Source organism: Mus pahari, chromosome 17 (assembly GCF_900095145.1).
Source record: "Mus pahari chromosome 17, PAHARI_EIJ_v1.1, whole genome shotgun sequence".
NCBI lineage: Eukaryota > Metazoa > Chordata > Mammalia > Rodentia > Muridae > Mus > Mus pahari.
In genome coordinates, this window is record NC_034606.1 from 31,826,856 (window position 1) to 31,849,257 (window position 22,402).

At 41.1% G+C, this 22,402-nt stretch overlaps 1 protein-coding gene across 2 annotated transcripts in view; it reads right to left on the reverse strand.

Moving 5' to 3' along the window:
* Positions 1-2,822: 2,822 nt before the first annotated feature.
* Lrrc6 (leucine rich repeat containing 6) overlaps positions 2,823-22,402 on the reverse strand; it is a 110,399-nt gene continuing 90,819 nt past the window's right edge. For both annotated transcript variants that reach the window (XM_029548231.1, XM_029548232.1), the window contains 2 exons: positions 15,109-15,194; positions 2,823-3,044 (listed from right to left, as the gene is read on the reverse strand). In XM_029548231.1, the coding sequence (XP_029404091.1) occupies positions 2,867-3,044; positions 15,109-15,194 (264 nt within the window). In that variant the 3' untranslated portion in view covers positions 2,823-2,866. The remainder of the gene's footprint in view (positions 3,045-15,108; positions 15,195-22,402) is intronic.

Consider the following 22,402-nt stretch of genomic DNA (forward strand, 5'->3'; position numbering starts at 1 on the left):
CCATACCCTTCATGAACTGAGTCTTCTCTTGCCTTTACTTTTCAGCTTGCTTTTTTTTTTATGTTTGTTTTTTTTTTTTTTTTTTTTTTTTTTTTTTTGTGACAATGCTACGCATGTGTATCTGCAACCAAAAACTAAGCCAGGATCTTCCCAGATTCTCTGAGACACCATGGTCAAACATACCTAGGCATTTCAAGTTGTGATTATTCTTTACTTTTAGGTCTCCATAGCATCTGTATCTAGAAGAGTTGGTACCTTCTCAAGATACCTGTGTACAACAGTCTAAGACATGGGTAATGACAATGTGGGGTTCTCTGATTCTGACCTGATGTAAAGAATGAATCACATCTCTCCTGGTTATCTTTACTTAACTTGTCACATCCTAGGGTCATCTGAGAGGAAAGCCATGGGTAAGAAATTGTCTAGATCAGATTGGACTACAGGCATGTCTATCTATGATGATCAGTACCCTTGAGTGAACTTCTCTCTGGTTCACTTCAACAATAAGAAAGTCTTTTTCACAGGATACGTGCACAGAAGCTGTGGTCCAAGGTGGCCAAAACTACAACTCATGCTGGCTGCTCACTTTGGTAACATAGGAGAGTCTCCCATATAGTATTGGTTTAAAAAGCATGAAAGTCACAGGACATAAAGGATCAGGGAAAGAAGACGAGACTTTGGACTGTGCAGAAGGATTAGAGTCCATGTGGAGAGGCCAGGAGATGCCTGTGGGGAAGGTGTAGCCCTAGTTACAGTGGAGGATCACAGGACATTGGATGATTGCTAATGCCAGAGTCAGGTGTGAAGCGATGGAGCCAGTTTAAAGCTCCAGTGCAAGTGGTATGTGCTGCAGATACAGAGGTGAAGAAGGGACCCGCCCAGACACTTTGTAGCACAGAGGGTCATAAGTGAGTCCCAGATGTCAGATATTGAGCTAAAGAATTTGGATTTTTCACTGTTAGATTTTGACTTAACTTTGATCATTCTTATTATGCCTCATTTCTTTTATTTTATAAATGGAAAAAAAATGTAAGTTTCTACTTTTCAGGATTCCACAGGTGAGAGAATTTGGATTTTTAAGACTGGGATTAAAAAAGTTGGACTGTGATTTATATTAGAATATTAACATGAGATATTACATACAGAGAATGAGCAGTTAGAGTCTAAAGTGGCGTGTTTGTGTGTCAAGCTGACAATAAACAGAGCATCCTAATTAGCTTTGCTTGTCAACTGGACACAAGCCTAGAATCACTGAGAGGAAAGCTTGACTCAAGAAGGGCCTAGATCAGATTGACCCTCAAACATTTCTGTGAGGAACTCTCATGATTATTAATCAAGAAAATTTAGGAAGATTCAACCAACTACGTGTGCCACCACTTCTAGCCAGGTGGCCCTGGGCTATAAAAAATAAATAAATAAATAAATAAATAAAGCTTGCTAAGCATAGACCCATAGACTAGAGGTGGAAAATACCATTCCTCCATTGTTCTTGCTTCCCAGTTCCTGCCTTGAGTTCTTGCCCTGTGATGGATTGTGACCAAGAAGTGTAAGGCCAAATAAACCCCTTCCTTTGCAAGTTTTTGTTATGATGAGTGTAACAGCCACTTGATTCAAGGACTGAATGAACTATTATACTATATTGCTAGCACAGATCATCTGTGGTCTGGGGTTTGCCGACTTACTTTGTAGTTGTGACTTCTGATCCATCTGTGCTGAGAGTTGGGTTTGGAGCTGTGAGATCTTACCTAGTTTTTGCTGCATCGTTTGTGACTAAAACCGATTGTCAATGATTAGATTAAGATATACCTGTGGCAGGGGCTAGAGAGGTGACTCAGTTGTTCTGAGCACATGCTGATCTCTGTATTTTGTCTCTGTTCCTGTCATAAAAAAAGCATGGCCAAGGCGACTTATAGAAGAAAGGGTTTATCTGCCTTACAGTATCAGAGGGATAATAGCACAGGGTGGCACAACAGCAGAAAGCTGGAGCAGCAGTCAAGACCTCAAACCTCAAAAAATGCAAGCGGAAAGCAGAGACAGAGCAGCTGAAGAGAGACGGAGCAGCTGAAGAGAGACGGAGCAGCTGAAGAGAGACAGAGCAGCTGAAGAGAGCACGTGGATTTCTGAAATCTCAAAGCCCACTCACAAAGTGTCTCCAGTTAGGCCACACCTTAGAAAGAAAGAAGAAAAGTAATGGGGTGAGCAAGCAAGGGGATGTCAGGGTGGCATTGTGTAGGGTGAGTTGCATGGCTGGCCTTGAGAATAACCTATGAGGCAATCGTTACTATCAGCATAGTGCAGGTGAAGTCACTCTACCCTGTGGAAATCAAGGACCAGCTGAAAGTCTTTATTCGGTGACTCGGCAGGAAGCCAAACACAGGGAATCTAATGTCAAAGTTCTTATTCTTGCCATTACATCATGCCACTAGAGAAAGCAGAAACGTGAGAAGAAAACTGAAAAACACACACACACACACACACACACACACACACACACACTGTTTAAAATCATGTCAGGGCATTTTTGTTAGACCTGAGAGTACAGTTTTAACTTCTGAGTTTGAACAATTTGCTAAAGACCTTTTCCATATAACACAATCTATTGCATAAGCGAAGACTAAATGACTTATTCTTAATGTTGAATGTCATCGTTCTATTAAATCACTTTACATTTTCAACCTCGAAGTTCAATTATAGATGAGTGATAATTTATAGCCTATTTAAGGTAAGCAATTTAATTGTAAACTCACTTAAGAATATTACAATGCAAAGAAAGCATTATAACATCAGGTAAAAATGATAATGAACTATGTTTACCCCATGAATGACACAGACCCACTGTCAACACCAAGCAACATGGGTCTGTGGATCAAATCAGTGGAGGCACCTCTGGGTTATCCTCCAAGTCTGCGTCTCCCTCACTGGGTCCCACTCGGGGTCGAGATTCCATTCTTTTGGGTTTCTGTCTTTTCTCTTGTACTATGGTAGTCACATCAGGGCAGGAATGCTTGCTGGGGTCAACCTCCAATCTTTCTATCTGCTTTCTTCTACAACAGAAAAATACAAGTAGGAATTAGTTTTATATTGTTTAAAATGAAGCTTCAAACAAAGTAAGCCCATGTATTCATCCGGTGAATGCTTAGCGTGTGGTGTCAGAGAGACTGCAAAGAAACACTGTCCTTGGTTTCAATAATTATAACCAATTCTAGAAATAAGATTTTGACCCATAAAAGAAAAGCTAGCAAACAGGGCTGTGCTACTATTATACAGGCAGTAGGAGATGTGGAATTTGAGAAGCTCTCTGACCTAGGAAATTAACAAGCAGAGTTACAGGCCAGGATCAACTGAACTCTAGCCAAGTTTAAGCCCTGAGCTTTGTTATGGTGGAGATATTTAGACAAGTTCAGGTACACAGTAAAGCTCAGCCCACAGCTTCTGCCAGCACAAGTACTTACACCTACTGCCCATGCTCAATACTCGTAGAGGTGGTATGACTGCAGAGGACCAGCAAGAAACTGCATTGTCAAAAGCTCCCAGTGTTTCGATGAACCCTGTGCATGACACACATTCCTGTGCTCTTTTAACAGCGATTTGTATTCGTTGCATCTAGACTCCAGACCAGTGAGTGACCTACACATTTCTAACTCTCCCCAGTGATTCCTCAGGTATCCAGACACATTGTTTTGCAATCACTGCACCATTCATTCATTTATCCACTTAACAGACACAGGTCAACCGCCTCTCTAATGCTGGAACCACAGTAGACTAAGGACACCCTGCTCTATAAAACACCAGATTTCTGCTCATAGTGCAGTACAATGCAAGAACATGGAATTTACTGAAGCATCCTGGAATTCTATCAGACTGGTCTGCTTTCAGAGGATGCGGGCATCCTCAAGGCTGAGATTTTGCATTTCTAAATTTTGTCCCTTGACATCCAGTTGTCTTTGAATAAATGATTATTTTGTAAGTGAAAAACTATTATCCTTCTTGGGAGAAATAATGGATTTGTGTAAGAAATTGTCTCTGCTTTATGTTGGAGTTACAAAGTGACATCCTTAGGTGAAATGTGTCCAGCAGATTCTGTCGGTTGGGATTTGGAAAATCTATTCTTGGGAAAACAATGCTTGAAATCTTCGCCTTAATCCTGGACTCTGTTCATCACTTCAGGACATCTGAATTAATTCCTCTCAGTGTTTTGAATAATACCCATGGACTTGTTGAGGGAGAACACCAAGCATATAAAGACTACAAAACATACATTCTGTAGTCCAGCCTGTGGACTGTAAATAAACTCTGTATGCTGGGGGGGGGGGGCAAGAATGGATGGTGCCTTTGCTGAACAAGTGACCCAGGTAGCATCTGAAGAAGGGAAACCAGTACTCAGACAGACAGTACTCAGATAGACAGTACTCAGACAGACAGTACTCAGACAGACAGTACTCAGACAGTACTCAGACAGACAGTACTCAGACAGACAGTACTCAGACAGACAATACTCAGACAGCACTCAGACAAACAGTACTCAGATAGATAGTAGTCAGACAGACAGTACTCAGACAGACAGTACTCAGATAGACAGTACTCAGACAGACAGTACTCAGACAGTACTCAGATAGACAGTACTCAGACAGACAGTACTCAGACAGACAGTACTCAGACAGACAGTACTCAGACAGACAGTACTCAGATAGATAGTACTCAGACAGACAGTACTCAGATAGACAGTACTCAGACAGACAGTACTCAGACAGACAGTACTCAGACAGACAGCGATTGTAGAAAGATGAGACCTGGCCACACCTCCCCCTCAGAACTAACTATAGGTATAAAGACCTGCAAGATTGGGGCTGGCTTCCCTCCATCTCTTTAATGACATGAAACTTCCTTGACAGACAGGATGTGCACTGTGCTAGCAGCATGTATGGACAGCATACTGTGTGCTTTCCTCCTGGGAGGAGAATTTTAGCATGTTGCAGACCCCCCAGTGAAAATTTCAAGTATGGAGGCTCTAATGAGAAGACTCTTAAAAGCTTGCCCCTAGTTATCTTCAGACTTCCTTTTGGCTGATGCTGTTTTGTGGGTTTTTTTTCCTGTAATAAATATTAACCATGAGTACAATTGTTCTGAGTCCTGTATTCTTAAAAACCGTAATCCTGGGGTCCTCATGGAGATGCGAGACACTGCCTTCCAATGCAAGCCTTTGTTACTCCCATTAAGTCCTCAGATGACTGCCACTGCTGCCACCTTCTAAAGCAGCTGGGCAGGAGATGTCAGTCAAAGTCTCAGAGATAAACAATCAAGGCCGGGGAGCAACTCCAAGTGTATAACATAGGCAGTGCATATACTGTCACTCAGAAAAAGGAAGGCACAGTCAGAGCTTTTTATCCTCAGACTTTGCTTCTAAAGACTGTCAGAAAGGCCTCCAGATCAGTGTTAGTCATCTCCCTGGTTTTTTAGTCATCCCTGGTTATACCCACAATTCATCTTTAAAGCTGAATTAATGACATCATATACAAAGTACTGTCCAGACCAAATTAGTTCATAGATGTGAAGGAGACAAAGCACCCAGCAGACATTTAGTAAGGCTGGGGAACCATGCAGAAAAGAGGGCAGAGGTCAAGGACATTACTCCAAAGGTGGGAGCAGGTCATTTAGTTCAGTGTGATTGTCACTATACTTCTTTCAGGCACCATGTGCTGTGGTCAGTACACTTAAACTTAAAGATAAAATATGACTTGTGCGACAATCTAAGGAAAAAGGCACAGATAATGAACACTCAACTGCTATGCCCCAGGCTACTTGGCAAGATCTCTGATGCTGGCACCTTTCATGCTGCTGAAGTACCAAGGAGTAAACATAGAATGGCTGGACAGTGGGAGGTATGGAGGAAGGGCATTGATGCTTTGTGAAATTAAGTTTTGTAGTTAGAACGCAAAGTAATGTAATGTATATATATATATATATATATATATATATATATATATATATATACATACATATATCTTATTTTACCCCTCCTTCATCTCCTTTCTGGCTGATTCTCCTGCACTCTTGAAATAGTCTTTCCTTCTGCTTCATGTTACATAACATTAGTTTATCTACTTTCATGTAACATACACAGTACATGTAATATTTATCTTAGCCTGAATAATTTCTCTTAACATTATGATCTCCATTGTTATGCATTTTCCTACAAGCATCATAATTTCATGGCTCCAAACAGATAAATAAAATTCTATTTTATAGAATATATATATATATATATACACACACACACACATATATATGTATATATATATTCACACACTCACATACACACACACACACACACACACACACACACACACAAGCACACTTTTAAATACTCTTCTGCTGACTTCAAGGCAGGTTCCTCTCATCTTCTCATTGCTACAGTGAAAGGGATCTTGATCATCGCTCTCTTCTACAAAATCTCAAACTGGTCCACTATATTGATGACATGATGATTATACCAAGTAATTGGAGGTCGCAGCCACTCTGGACTTGTGGGTAGCACATATGCACATCAGAGGATAGTTAATCCAACCAAATTTTAAGGGTTTTCTACCTTAGTGAAATTTTTAGGAGTACATCGGTGTAGCACATACAGATATATTCTTCTAAGGTGAAGGATAAGTTATTGCACCTGGCCACTCCCACCACCAAGAAAGAAGAGCAATGTGTGCCTGTTGAATTCTTGGGAAAACACATTCCTCACTTGGGTGTGTTACTCCAGCCCATATACCAAGTGATTCAGAAAGTGATGGCTTTGTATGGGATCTGCAATAGGAGTAGGCTCATCAACGAGTTCAGGCTATGATGCAAGCTGCTCTACCGCTTGGCCCATATGATTGAGCACACGCAATGGTACTTAGTGTGTTAGTGTCAGATAAGGATACTGCTTGGAGCCTTTGGAATGCCCCACAGGTGAATCACAAAGGAGACCTTAAGGATCTCTGAGCAAAGCTTTACCATCATCTGCCGACAATTATTCTCTTCACTGAGGGAAATTATTCATGCTAAGGGAAACTGTTTCAGTATGGCCCAGGAGGGCTGAAATGTTTATCATAAGCTGTCAAACTTACAACACCTTGTGTTTTTAAAACCTCTGTCTGGAATTTAGGTGATAGCACACACTGGCCTGTTCTGATCCACCTGTCATGAAGCATGCATGAAGCCCCCCAGGACAAGCACCTCTTTGGCTTCTGAGAAGGCGATAGAATATAAGGCAGATTGGCTTTGTATTGCTTAACATCTTGCCTAAGTCCAGTGAGACTGAGCACACACTACACACACACACACACACACACACACACACACACACACACACACACGAGAGAGAGAGAGAGAGAGAGAGAGAGAGAGAGAGAGAGAGAGAGAGAGAGTTACTTCTTAAAAGCCGTTGAAAAAAAGTAACAAGAGGAGTCTAGAATTCACTGGGAGGTGGCCCTACAGAGTTTATGAAGCTGCCCAGGATTAGAAAAAGTTACATATGTGTCAGCTCAGCTTGTACCGTTGTTAAAGTATCCCAGAAAGCTGTTTACTTGGATTTATAACCCAGGAAACACAACCCAAGCAACCCAAGCATTGAACGACACAATGTTTGTGGAGAGACTGAAACAGGTCCTCATCTAGTACACTCAGTTTCCTCTTATCACAATATGTTTATTGCATCTTCCATGTTTTCTCAGTTATTCTTGACAATTGCAAGCAAGAAAAGAGGGAAAATGGAATTGGTTGAAGACACCAGTGAATTGTCTTGAGACACAATACAATATAAGAACTTGAGGCAGGGAAGATGGCTCAGTCACTAAAGTGCTTGTCTCACAAGCATGAGGACTTGAGTTCTGTAAGTCAGAATCCATGAAAACAAGTCTGGCATGGCATCATTCACTTGTAATCTCAGGGCTGTGGAGGCAGAGATGGACATATAACTACACCACATACATGCATGCATGCATACACACACACACAAACACACACAGAGAGGGGAACATATACAAAGCACTCAAGTAAAAACAGTATTTTGCACTAAAACAAGAGGACCAGTAAGAGCAGAAATAAAAACAGAAACAAAAGAAGAAGCGATCAGCTATTGGAATATGAAAGTGTGCATTATACAACCTCTATTATATTTAAACTGCCTTGGACTGCATAATAAGATACAAACTTCCCTTTGAGGTGGGCAGTAAGATAAAGATGCTTGACTTCACTCACTATATTAGTTACTTCACATAGCTATGACCCTTTTTTTTTTTTTTTTTTTTTTTTTTAATAAGAAAACCTGGCAGAAAAGCTCAGTTACTGGTGGTTAAGAGCACATGGCAGAGGCATGCCGGTATCAGGAGGGACCAGAAAGCAGAGAGAATGAAATATAAACTAGGAGCTAGGCATAACCTCCAAGGACCTCCCCTAGTGACCTGCTTCTTCCAGCTCAACCCAACACTCTCTGACTTAGTCAGGGTTTTAATCCTGCACAAACGTCACGACCAAGAAGCAAGTTGGGGAGAAAAGGGTTTATTCGGCTTACATTTCCATACTGCTGTTGATCACCAAAGGATGCAGGACTGGAACTCAAGCAGGTCAGAAAGCAGGAGCTGATGCAGAAGCCATGGAGGGATGTTCTTTACTGGCTTGCTTCCCCTGGCTTGCTCAGCCTGCTCTCTTATAGAATCCAAGACTACCAGCCCAGAGATGGCACCACCCACAAGGGGCTCTCCCTACTTGATCACTAATTGAGAAAATGACTTAGAGCTGTATCTCATGGAGGCATTTCTCCAACTGAAGCTCCTTTCTCTGTGATAACTCCAGCTGTGTCAAGTTGACACAAAGCTATCCAGTACACTCTCTAAAGTTGTACAGCCTCCCACTGAGGAGCAAGAGTTGGAAATGTGAACCCAGGGACTTGAGAGACGGTGGCTCACCAATTATAGCACTTGCTGCTTTTGCAGGGGACCTTATGTTCAGTGTCAAGATGTGATGTGGTAGCTTACAACCATCCCCAATTCCAGTTCTAAAGGACTTACCATCTGGTTTCTGTTGACAACTGGTATACAAGCAATGTACTTATATTCTTTCAGGAAAAGTACTCATACACATACAATAAAGTAACTCTTTAAACACTATGAACCTGTAGGAGACATTACAAATTCTAACCATAGCATTCCTCACTTGGCCTCCCAAAATCCCATGGTCATGTGGAAAAGCAAAATGCATTTCGTCAAACTTCAAGATTCTCCACGGTTGCCAGGCACAGTGACTTGGGCCTGTAACCTCAACAAGGTCTGTGTAGATGAAAACATGTGTTCAAGGATTAGCAGTACAACTTAATGAGACACACACTAAAAGTAAAAAGGAGGACTGCGGATGTAGCTCAGTGATAGTCCAGATGTGAAAGGGGCCAGATTCAATCACAGAAGTCTCAACAGCTCCAGTAATGCCCACAAACCTCAGGTCATGCTTACTCTCTGCTAATACTCAAGGAGATATCTTAGCTGTGAGCCCCTGTAAAATCTAAAATAGCATTAGATATTTTTACTCTACAGTAGCACAGAGCAAACGTTCCATTCCAAAAGGGAGAAATTCTTCTATGGGGAGTGGGACCAAAGCAAGACCAAAACCCAACAGAAGAAAAAGAATTAATTTTTTTTTTTTTTTTTTTTTTTTTTTTTTTTTTTTTTTTTATGTTCTTTGGATTTATTTTTATTAGAGACTGTGATGAGGGTTTCTTTGTATAGCCCTGGCTGTCCTGGAAGTCACTCTGTAGACCAGGCTGGCCTCGAACTCAGAAATCCACCTGCCTCTGCCTCCCAAGTGCTAAGATTAAAGGCATGCGATGCGTCACCACTACCCATCAAGAATTAAATCTTGATTGTCATGAATCATGTGAATCCCAAGGGACTGCACAGCTCTAAACACATGGCCTCCCTTGATGGTCCCCATGGTCATGGTAATTTAGATTTTACTATCATAGCTTTGTACTCAGATCCTTTAAGGACTTCCTGCATGAAATGTGCTAACACACTGCATAGCCATCACAGATTTCTCTGTAAACTTGGTAGAAGCTTCCACGGCTCCCCAAATCTCTCCTTCTACATATCAACAGAACCAGAACAACACAAACAATACCACATTTAGCCACATTACAGCCTCATCTGTAACTACATTCCTTTGGACTATGTGGAGCCAGAGAATCATGGGATGGAGTGAGGAGCAGGCTGGAGCAAGAGTAAGTTGAGGCATGTTCAAACTCTGGAAATCTTGTCCTGAAATTGCCAGGCTCGTGTGTCCTGGGGCACATAGCCCTGTGCCTCTACCTTTGCCCTACTGGAGGAAGTCACATTCCCTGGTAGCCTTTCCTCTTATAAGGTCATATCCAAGATCACCTAGAATTCCTCCTTTTGCAAATAAGGTATCCCCAGGTTCCTGGCCCCAGTCAATAGTATGCACACATCCCAGTTGCCCCTACTCACCCACCCAGCAGGTAGACATTCAAGTAGCCTTTGTTCCCCCATTAAAATGAGCTGTCTCACTGAGCTGCCTCCTAAGAGTCTGTTCTCAATGTGCTCAGTGCTGCCTGAGGTCTCAGAGCTCCTCTCCATCCCGCCTTGCTTCCCCTGTCAGGATCCACTGGTTGTGATCACAGGCAGATCAAATTGCTATGGGTTGGGAAACGGAGCCTGAACAGCAGGACCATGGCTGTTTGTCAACTTGGCATCCTATTATCTTTTAATTCAGACTTACTTGAAGTTTCAGAATAAGGCAAATTAAAAAAGAAAATCTTTATCCAAATGTAACATGAATAATGGTTAGTAGACAAAGTATTTGGAGGTATGTCTCTGGGCATGTCTGTAAGGGACTCTAATTAGGTAGGTTAAATGAGTTAGGAAGGCCCACCCTTTTGTTAGTGCCACTGATTCATGACCTGAGAACAAGCGTTCCTTTCTCTCTGCTTCCTGACTTTGGATGCAATTTGACCAGCGGCTTCTTCAAGCTCCTGCTACTGTATGTCACTTCCCAGCCATGATGGCCTGTTCCCTGGAACTTTGAGTAAAATTAAACCCATTGCTCCTTAAGTTGCTTTTGTCAGACATTTTGTCACATCAATTAGAAAAGTTAATGTATATATACAGGCCTCTAGCCCAATTTCCAGTACAATTCTTGTTCCACCTAAAGTCTCATAAACATATTCTTCGTTGTGCTCATTTCTAGTGCATTCTGGCATTTCTAATCCCAACATAATCACATGTTAATCTCTGTTTATCCAGTGCTTTTCAAGCCCACGTTTCCAAACTCCTCCAAATTTCTCCCATAGACTTGGTTCAAAAGCCATGGATCCACATAGCCAGGTTTTGTCATAACAAACCCCTTCCTGGTGCAAATTTCTTTATTAATGCTATGAACTAAATACCTGATAGAAACAACTTAAAGTGACAAGGGTTCATATTTGTTCACAGTTTTACCCTACCGCAATTAAGAATACATGGTGATGAAGATTAGGTCATGGTCACTGGATATGTGACAGAGGATGCTCACATCATGGCAGAACAGAAATCAGAGGATGACAGAAGTTGGTGACAGGCATCACCCCTAGAGACATACTTCTGCCAATTAGTTCATACCTCCTGAAAGTTCTATATATAGCCTCTAACTCCCCCCCCCCCAAAAGTACCATCAGCTACAGATCACACTGGATCTGAAGAGACATTTTAGCTAGAGATCATTAACTTTCCTTATTTAATATTGTAGTGTAATACAGAGCAAGGCATGAAAGAGAAATCATGAGAGGAAACTTGTGAAGAAATAAGCACTCTTTGAAGATATGAGAAATCTAAAAGGAACGCACAGATAGTAAAAGACTGAGATACTGGGAAGTATTAGTAATATTGTTGGGTGATATTGACAGTACAATAGTGTGACGATAGTAAATGTCACTGAGTTCCACGGTTTCAAAAGGTTGGTTTAAGGTTGGAAATATTTTTCCACAAAAGAGCAAATTTCAGTGCTGCTTACCAGAAATAGATAATAGGATGTATTTATAATAGTATATGAATATTATACCCCTAAAATTAATAAAACATTAATATACTTATTGAAAAATTATAAACACTTTGAGACATCAAATGAGACTGTAAAAATGCTAATTCTAGAAGGACTAATCTCCTTAATTGATTTATATATACAATTCTAAATATAACATCTAAAGTGTGGGGGTAGGGAGGGATAGAAGAGAAGACCCAGAGCTAGAGAAAGATAGAGACAGAGATGATGTGCCATAGTTTCGACCCTTAAGTTTCCTGTGCTGGGGCCTGCTGACAGTTTCTGAGGTCAGCATTCAGACTTTAAAAGGGAATGCAGGAATGCTGGACTCCTCTTTGGACTTAATCCTTCTGGGGCCAAATAAGTGGATCTGAACTTGTCTAGCCTCCTGATTGGTGATGCGATTTTTTTCTTACACATGTGCCTCAGATGCAAAGTCACATACCTTTACAAGACTTTGAACTTCCACAACTGTGAGCTGCATAAAGCTCATCTGTTTATAGTTAGCCTGCTTCTGGTTTTTCCATGTAGCAATGACAAATAGACTGATATGATTTGCATGCAAAATCAGAAAAAGTTGATTTTAAAATTAAGTAGGTATACAAAGAGACAAGAATAGCCAAACTGCTCTTCAAGAAGGCAAGAAGACTGGCTAAAAGTTATAAAAACTCATTATAAAGCTATGCAAGTTAAGGAAGTGGAACAAGTACAGTCCAGAAACAGAATCAAGACATGCATATTCAGATATATGATTTGTGACACAGGGGCCTTGATGTACAACTTTTTGAGTCATTGAGACTGGAAAATATACTTTAAACAAAATTCAATTGCTGATAGAGCACACCTATACACAAAAGGCAAGATTATAAAGCCCTAGCACAGGAGGGTAGGAAAAGATTCCTAGAATAAGGCAAAGAAAGCATCAGCCATAAAACCATTGTAAATTTCAACTCAAGATCTTACATTTACTAGTAGAGCAGGAAGGCAATGATAATGGATCTGGATTGACTGACCTTGTACTTGTTTTGTGATCTTGGATGAATTCGACTTTGCATCTCAGTGAGAGAAGCTTTTTTGTGCAGTGCTATTTTGATGATGAAAGATTGTTTTGTTGAGGGTCTCAGCACCTGAACTCACAAATACCTCCACCTTGGAGGACCCTGTGCAATTTCCTCTGCATCACAGTGTTAAGAGCCACACGTGCTCACCAGGTGTCCTGCTCTAGCCATGATGGATAAATCCAACCCCTTTTCTCCCCAACCTGCTCTGTCTATACAGCTTGAGTAGCAGACTGCTCCAGTTAGGAGAAAGCAGGAGTCTCCTCCAGCTCTCCCAGACTTTTGCTGCATTGGTGTCCCTCTTCTCTAAAGGCCAACAACCTGGTCAACCTCAATCCCCATGTGCACCTGCAATTGACAGATGTTTAGTTAATAGAGGCATCAGAAGAACTCCACAGCTGGGACTCCCACAAAAGCTACAAAGGAATACGTACTGGTGTCCACGGGCAGAGGTCGATTCCTGGGGAAGGCCGATTGGAGGCCTCTGAGGACTCAGTTCTCCTCAGCCTACACCTGCAGTCTTTATTTCAACATACACTTCAGCATCCCAGGTGGGATTGGTGAACACCACTTGTTCATAGAGATTCTGTCCACTGTTGTTAGGGGAGTCCATTCAGAAGCAATACACAAAGAAGAGCTGAAGTGTACACTGAAGTTTGCCAGCGAGGAAGGCTCCACAAACAATCTGCACCTAAGCCCTGGATGTGGGCTTGTGAGATGAGCTTACTCCACAATGAAAATGGGAAACACTTTGTAGAAGTACTTTGCTAAGACATCTCCAATTGCCAACAAACCGTGGTAATGATAGTTTTCCTGGGTTTGATAAACACCTCCAAACTGCAGTGATTTGTCTTCCTATCCCACGGTCGCTTCCCAATTAGTTCAGATTGTTTATATGGCTTGAGGGGGTTGGGGTTGATTATAACTAATATTCACATAAGTCGTGGTACCCTAGAATCTGTTGTCTGCAGTAAAAACCACCACATTGGGAATTATGAATGGCTTTCCAAGGTTAAGAACACAGAATCAGTTTTCAGTAGAATCTCAATTCCATATATGTTGTTCAAGCAAATCCAATATTTAAAAATCACCACGAAACCTCCATAGTTGTCTTTGGCTATACAGATAGCTGAGGCTTTACGATGCAAAGCACAAACAGAGCTCTTGTGGAGTTATGTTTTATGATGTAATTCAGCATATACATTTGGAGCACAGAGATAAGTTTGCCTAAGTCCAAAATAGATTTTTACCATCTGGATGTTAAGAGTCTGGAATTCATGAGAAGTAGGATAGCTCAAGGAACTGAGGTCTAACTCCAGAGCCTGGGAACCAGGAAAGCTTTGGATAAAGTACGTTTTGTGCTGGAGTGTTTAGGAGAGATTGGCTTTGCCCTAAAGCTTTCAAGGAGGCAGGGACAGGGCATTGGAGGAGAGGTTTCTAACATTGTGGAATACTGGAAATGGGTGAGTTTTCCTTTGAGAGAAGGCAGGTTCCACTGGAAAATGAATTTAGACAGAGGCCTAAAGATGACCTCAGTGTCTCAGGACACTACAAAGTGGGCAGTAATAGAGGGTTCTATCTAGAGAACCCAGAAGCTTGGGTAACAAGGGAGTCATGCATGGATGTAACAAGAACCATGTTATGAACTAATCTGTTTCAACAGGCTACTCTTAAATCCCCTTGGAAGTGGGGCTTGAATAGATTAATGTGAGTACAAAGCAAGTGTTCAGCAAATGTCAGCAGTCATGGTAGATATTGTTGGCCTCACTACAGTTTACATAAGCAGTTGGCACCAGCGTGGACACAGGTTGAAGTTTTGAGATCAATAGTCTTGAAAGCCAGAGTCTAGGGAGTTGAAACAAACAGGAACATGGATGATCTGAAGCATTTTCAAGCATTAAATGCTTACACCACCCTGAAACTACATCCTGGACAACACATAATAATGAAGAGAACAATGTGATATAGATAAAGACAGTCACAAATATCATACCTGGGGTTTGTTTGTTCCCTGCTGCTCACCGAGGTCGTTTTCACTGATGTGGGTGTTCGTTGACCTCCTGTGATCATTTCTCCAACCTAAAACAAAAACATGACATGTGTAGAGTGCTGTGTTCTTCCATGATATGCCCTTAAAAAAAAAAAAAAAAACAAGCAGCAGAGGTCTATGTGTAATTTTTAAGCTATAAAGCATCTAAATTTTTCTCTCTACGTACTCCACGAAAGAGTCTTAATTTAAGCCTCTTAAACACAACAGTCTTGCAAAATCTCAAGCTAACGAAAGATTGCCAAAGCCAAGCATGCAGATTTGGTGAATTAATTTATTCCCAAATGTATTTTATCTGAGAGCCAACAACATGCCAACCGATTGCGGGAAGTGTTGAGGCCAGGATGCTGATTTGAACAGACCCTGGCTGGGTGTTGCTCCCTAGGAACATGCCGTGCAGAAAGCACCCTAGGAGAGAGTTTCAGCACCCTAATTCCAGTTAGACCTCTCGCTTCTGCTTTAGAATTAGGAGGGAAACAAACTGTGCTCTCAAACGTCCTTTCTGGGTCTGAAAACTCTGTAATTCTATTACTTCTACTAGGCAAGTTCAGTGTTAAGCATGTTCAGATCTCAGTAGACAAATCCATCGAACAAAGGCTGTTTGAAGGCAAAGAGAGGTCATCTAATTTGTGTTCTCAATAAGTGTCTAAGCCCTCTAGTGGAGGAGGAAGAGGACTCACTGCTCTGTATCGGGTCCTAGCTGTGCAACAAGCCTAAACTTACTCTATTATCTTTGTTGCTTAACTTAGACTTCCTTCAGCCTTAAGCAGCATTAGCATCCTGAGACCGATTATTTGCAGGCGGATTGGCGCCTTTAAAACCCCCTCTTTGTATTACTTCGGTCTGGTAAACAATTTAGGGTCATTTGTCCTTTCCATTCAGATGCCAGGGAGGGATATCGCCCATCATGCAGCCTCATCATCTCCTTCACAGAAAGAAGTCTCATTCTGGGACACACCTGCCCAGGAGGAACAGGAGGAAGTCATCACTTTGAAAGCTGACATCTACCTGCCTAGACTTGGTGTGACACACAGCTGTGACACCCCTGGTCCTAAAATTCTTAGACTTGGGACTCAGAGGTCTTGTCACCACCTGGGTCATCTGCTGGCTCACCCAAGCACACTGGACTCACATTTGCATTCGGGAAGGGAGTTGGTGGCCTGGTTTAGCCACAATCCTAAATTTGTCCACCTGGATGAATAACCAAATTCATACATAGGAAAATAATTTTTTGCCATTTGACTAAGGATTTGGTTTGCACTCTCCTCTGAGATCACAGAAGAGTGGTGGGCCAGGCCTTGGTTAAGGCTGCATCATTGTTCAGCTTCTCTCATCTCCCATATCCCCCACTCCTGGTACCTTCTCTCCCTTCTCAGGAGTTGATCATTAGATGCGTCTTGATATTTTGCATAGTCATCTACATCTTAGAATCTGCTTTTTGGAATACAGTGGCACCTTAGCACCTTTTATTTTTAAAATACTTTAATCATTTATATGCAGAGTTTACATGCATTAAAATATCAGACTTAAAAATAAAATAAAATAATCAGCTTTGTTGTGAGGGGGGTGCAAATTTTATATGCCTTCCCGTTGTAAACACACTAGCAAGAATGAGAACCTATACATAATTAGAGTCTTAAAATGCTGGCTTCTAACACTGTTATTTGTCACATATTAGGCACACAGATTCTCTGTTTTTGTGGAAATGCAAATAGAGTCACAGATTTGGAACTTTTCTTCACAGAGAATTTGCTGTGCACCAGAATCTAAATGTGCTTCTTATTTTTAAAAGATATTTTCAGCACAGTTCGTTTCAGAGACAATTTTAAGTTTAAAAGTTACAAGGAATCAAGACATCAGCCATGAGAAAAAAAAAAATACGGACGCTAGCATTCTGTTAACATGGGAGTCTATCACCACCAGCATTCGCATCAAGCACAGGGAGACCCTGTCTGGTAGGGTATACACTCAGAGGGCCGGGGTCCTGGTATTCATAATCAACATAATCAACTCTCTAAAAATTCAATTCTAGGATAGGCGCAGAGGTCCAGATTAACATTTTAACGCTGGCACATTGCATTAACTCTTGGGGGCCGGCTCTGGGGAGCTGGGGTAGAACACGGGTGCAGAGATATGGCTCAGTTTTCCACAGAATACTCAAACCCTACCTAAGGCTTTTTCTGAGCACTGGTTTTCCAAACCTTGCTTGGCTAGCAGAATGAGTTGGGGCAGCAGCCTCAACTCAGATCTTCTGTATGGATGCTAATAAAGTACATATGGCTGATTTACTAATAGTAATTGGCACTCACCCTACGACTCTGTGGCTGAGAAGCAGCTGTAGAAGAGAAACTAAGCTCTTGATTCCCCTCCCCCATTTTTTTTTTTTTTTTACACAGAAACATGCCAATCTATTACTATTTCCAATGCTTAGGAGAATTTAATATGAATTCAAATCAATAGTAACTCACATGAATCTAGATAGATAAGCATGGACAATTCATGTTTTAGTTGAAAACTTGCTTATAAATTAAAAAAGTAAACTGATGGGAAGAAATAAAACAGGAGGATACTTACTGAGGAAAGTTCACAACCATCTGTGGTTAAACACATTAATCATAAACCCTGAGTCACCAATAATGCATCAGTGCTGCCTTAAGGAAAGAAATCACAGCACTTGAAGTCAAAAAAGCACGTACAAGCCCAGATTTGAATTCTCTGCTTCATTTTCTCCTTGTCTTCTATCCTTCCTCACAAAGAGCTGCTCTCCGTATTTATTGAGCCTCACAAAAAGCACCACATGGGCAAGGGATGAGGGATACTTTCCAGAAATCTTTAACCAGTTTTACCAGTGAACAAACCACTGATGCTAACTGATCCCCAATTGACCCAGAAGACAAAACGCATTGCAAACATTATTGTTTATCAAGCAATATCCAAATGTCATCTTTAACATTGATGGTAGATAGCCATGGGATAAAATTGCTTTCAATGTCTATTTTTGCTGTTTCCAGCAAATGATTATCACAGCATGCTGGTGTTACTCTGGGTCAGGAGCACAGGAGAGTACATAATTCAAGATTATAGCTATGCCTTGGCTTAGGCTATAAAAGTTGATTACTTGGGAAATCCAAGGTAAACATGGTAGGCTGCTACATGGTTTTCTAAAGGGCAGGTTAAACAAACAGGCTGAGTACGCAGTAGGATGGCAGTCTTAAGTCTTAGGTGACCTTAGGTGTTATTAACTCAGCTATTAAGTCCTGCAGGATGCCAGTCTCTTAGATATTAAGAGACTGGTTTATCATAATGCATTGCGACAGTAATTAATTATTTACTGTTTCTTACAAATTTGACCCTGCTTCTTAAATATAATGTGCACAAAAAAAAGACAATAAATTTCTCTTGGAGACTTCACTTTTTCTTCACAGTTTTAAATGTTACTTCCATTAGGTTTGCTTATTAAAACGTTTGGTGAACACCTACTATGCGTTAAGCACTACGGGAGAGATAGAAAAACTGATAGATTAGAAATACTCTCTGGTCATTTCACAAGGGAAAAATGACACAACCAACTGAAATACCTGGACGGATGTAACTGAAAGACAGACGTATGGCCAGGGATCTGAGAAAGCCTATTAAAGGACATGATATTTCCTAATGGAAAGAAACACATATGTTTTCCAGAGACAGAAATAGAGAATGTTCCTGGGAAAGAAAAAAAAGCAGGATAAAGACAGTAAGGAAAATGAGCAGAGAAGTCACGTGGGGCCAGACTGGTCACTGTTGGGGATGAGGCTGGAGACCTGGCAGCACGCTTCCTGCATCCCTGTGAGGTGTTCAGACTTCTCATAGGAGGTGACAGAAGCTTTGCAATCGTTTACTCACTTGTTCATGTCAGATCATGAGGAATATTCAAACTTCCTCATTCACTCAGGCAAAGTGTGTGATAGCAAGAAGAACACTTGTAAATCCTCATCAATTTAGCCTGCTTTGTAAGATAACAGTGAATGTGAAAATTACATTTCCTTACAGACTTCATTGTCTCTCAGTTTTAACTTTTACCTCTATTAAAACTTGGTAAATCAAAATGACTCTGAGATTCCATCTTACACCTATCAGAATGGCTGAGATCAAAACCTCAAGGGACCACACACACATGCCCTTGGGAAACATTCTTCCATTGATGGTGGGAATGCAAACTTGTACAACCATTTTAGAAAGCAATTTGATGATTTCTCAGAAAACTAGGAATAGTTCTACCTCAACACCCAGCTCTACCACACCATCCAAACAATGTTCCACCATACCTCAAGGGCACCTGATCATAGCAATTTTATTTGTAATTGCCAGAAACTGGGAACAACTTGAATATCCGTCAACAGAAGAATGGATAAAGAAAATGGGGCACATTTACACAATGGCATATTACTAGGCCTTTGAAAACAATAACATGATGAAATTTGCAGGCAAATGGATTGAACTAGAAAAAATCATCCTGAGTAAGGTAATTACAGAAAGACAACCATGGTTTGTACCCATTTATAAGTTGATCTTAGTCATAAAGTACAGGATAACTATGCTACAATCCACAGACCTAAAGAAGCTAAGTAAGAAGGAGGGCCCAAGTTGGGACACCTGAATCTCACTGGGCAGGAGAAATAGAATAGACATTGGTGTGGATGGATGGAGGGAACTGAGTTGGGAAGGGGATAAGGAGTGGAGCAGGAGGGATCTAGTGAGGCGAGGATGGCGGGAGAGAGTACTAGGAGAGAGCACTGGAATCATGGGGTGGGGGGGTAATCCCTGGGATAAGCTAGAATCCTAGGACGATGGACACTCCCAAGAATCTATGAGGGTGACCCTAGCTAAGACTCCTAGCAATGGGGCCAATGGAACTTGAACTAGTCATCTCCAATAAGCAGAAAAGACTCCAATATAGAGATGGGGACACTAACCCAGCCATAAAATCTTTGACCCACAGTTGTCCTGCCTACAAGATGTGCAGGTGTAAAGATGTATCAGAAATTGAGGGAATGGCTAACTAATGGCTGGCCTAGCTTGAGACCAATCCCATGGGAGAGAGCCCATCCCCGACACAATTACTGATATTCTTCTATACTTGCAAACAGGTGCCTAGCATACCTGTTATCTGAGAGGATTCGCCCAACAACGGATGGAAAGCGATGTAGAGATGATCAACCACATATTGGGCAGAGCTTGGGACATCCTGTTAGAGGGTAGGAGGAAGAACTGATGGAGCCGGAGAGGTCAAGGACACTACAAGAAAGCCCTACAGAATCAACTAACTAGCCTGGGCCCATAGCACCCCACAGAGACTGAACAGCCAAACAGAAAGCACGCATGGGACCCATCTAGGCTCTCTGCACATATGGAATAGTTGTGCATCTTGGTCTTCACGTGGGACCCCTAACAGCAGGAGCAGCAGCTGTCTTTGACTCATCTCTTTCCTTAACTGGTCTGCCTTCTCTAGCCTCGCTAGAAAACAGGGTTAGTCCTACTGCAAATTGATATGCCAGGATGCACTGATCTCCACGAGAGGATTCTCCTTTTCCTAGGAGAAAGGAAGGGGGTGGGGTGAGAGAGAGGTACTGGAGAAGAGGAGGGAGAGGAAGCTTTGGTTGGGATATAAAGAAAATTAATTAATTAATTATAAACCTTTTTTGTTTTCAATGAAAAGTTTACTTGAAGCCTTTCAATATGCTTCAAAGTGCTTGCTGGTTTCCATCTTTTTCTTCTTTTTTTCCCCCATGTGGGCAGCCCCATACTCACTAGACCACTGTATATGCTCCAAGCTCTTATAACTACTGCCCTTACTGGTTCTGTAGGAGATGCTAACTGGCCTGCCCTGTGCTTCTCAGGCCTTTAGGTACTATTAGAACAAAGTTCAAATACTTTCCACATGAGTCTGCCTAGGAGTTCAGTCTTTCAGCACATGTTTTCTAGCTGATTCTTGGCTTCTGGCAAGTTTTGATTTTGTACTGACTGATCATAGAGCCTTTAGGTTTTTCTGGTAGTTGGTGGTGGTGGTACTAAGCACACGGGGGTATGTGAGTATGTGTGTTTGTGTGTGTGTGTGTGTGTGTGTGTGTGTGTGTGAGTGTATGGTACTGGGGTGAACCCCAGCTTTGTGGGTGCTGAGAAGATGCTCTAATATTGAACTGTGACTCATCGCTGTATACTTCTCCATATGTAATTCACTTACATAATCCATATTTAAGGGAGGATGACAGCTTTCCAGGAATTGATGTAGGATCTAGGATAACATGAAGCTATGGATGAGCAATAACAACTGTCTAATGTTTCATTATATACTGCATGTATATACTGTTCTGTAATGGACTATTTATAGAAACAAGATACTTCACAATTTCTCAATAATTATACCATGTTAGCTACCCATTATACAAATTTGGATCATTGATTTATTTTTTCTATAGAGTAAAAATTATTATAATTATGAAGTCATAGCATACATTTTAAGGTTTGATATATGATGACAGTTTTTATTTCCAAAAGGATTAGGTCACTTCCTATTTCCCCTAGCAATTTATGAGAGGACTCTTCCATTGTAGTCTCACTGGCATTGAATTTTTAAAATGTTTCTGATAGAAAATTGGCAGTGTTGTTTGCTTCTGAAAGAGCAAAACTGCTGAGGAAGGGGGATGAAAAGATGGTTTGCTTTACCCTACAAACTTCTCAATACCCGTGAATTTTTTCCTATAGAACATATCTATGCAAATAAGCATAAGGTATAAAAGTTCGTGATCAGATGAATAGGCATAGCATTTCTATTATAAAATATAGTGCATATTTATCTTGCCTTTGAGTTTTTCTTGTGAGGACTATTCCCAGCATGTCTGAATGATTTTAAGATTTTTCTGAAACATTTTTGTGATGTATGAATATTATCTCCCACCTGATCTTTTATGTATGCTTTTCTAACCAGTGGTGCTGCAGCATAAAAAAAAAAAAAAAAAAACCTGAATACTGAGTTGCTTATTTATTTAATGTATGTTTTACCCTCACTAAAATGAAAACACCACATGGGCAGAAATATCTGTGCTGAGCACACACTAGGGCCTCAATAGCTTTTATTAACTAATGGATAAAAGTTAAACAAACAACAAATCCTGTAGCTTTAAATTAACTATTAAACCTTAATTAAAACTACAGGAAGTGGCCACCATTTAACATCTGGAAAAATGTGTCTCTACAAAGAATA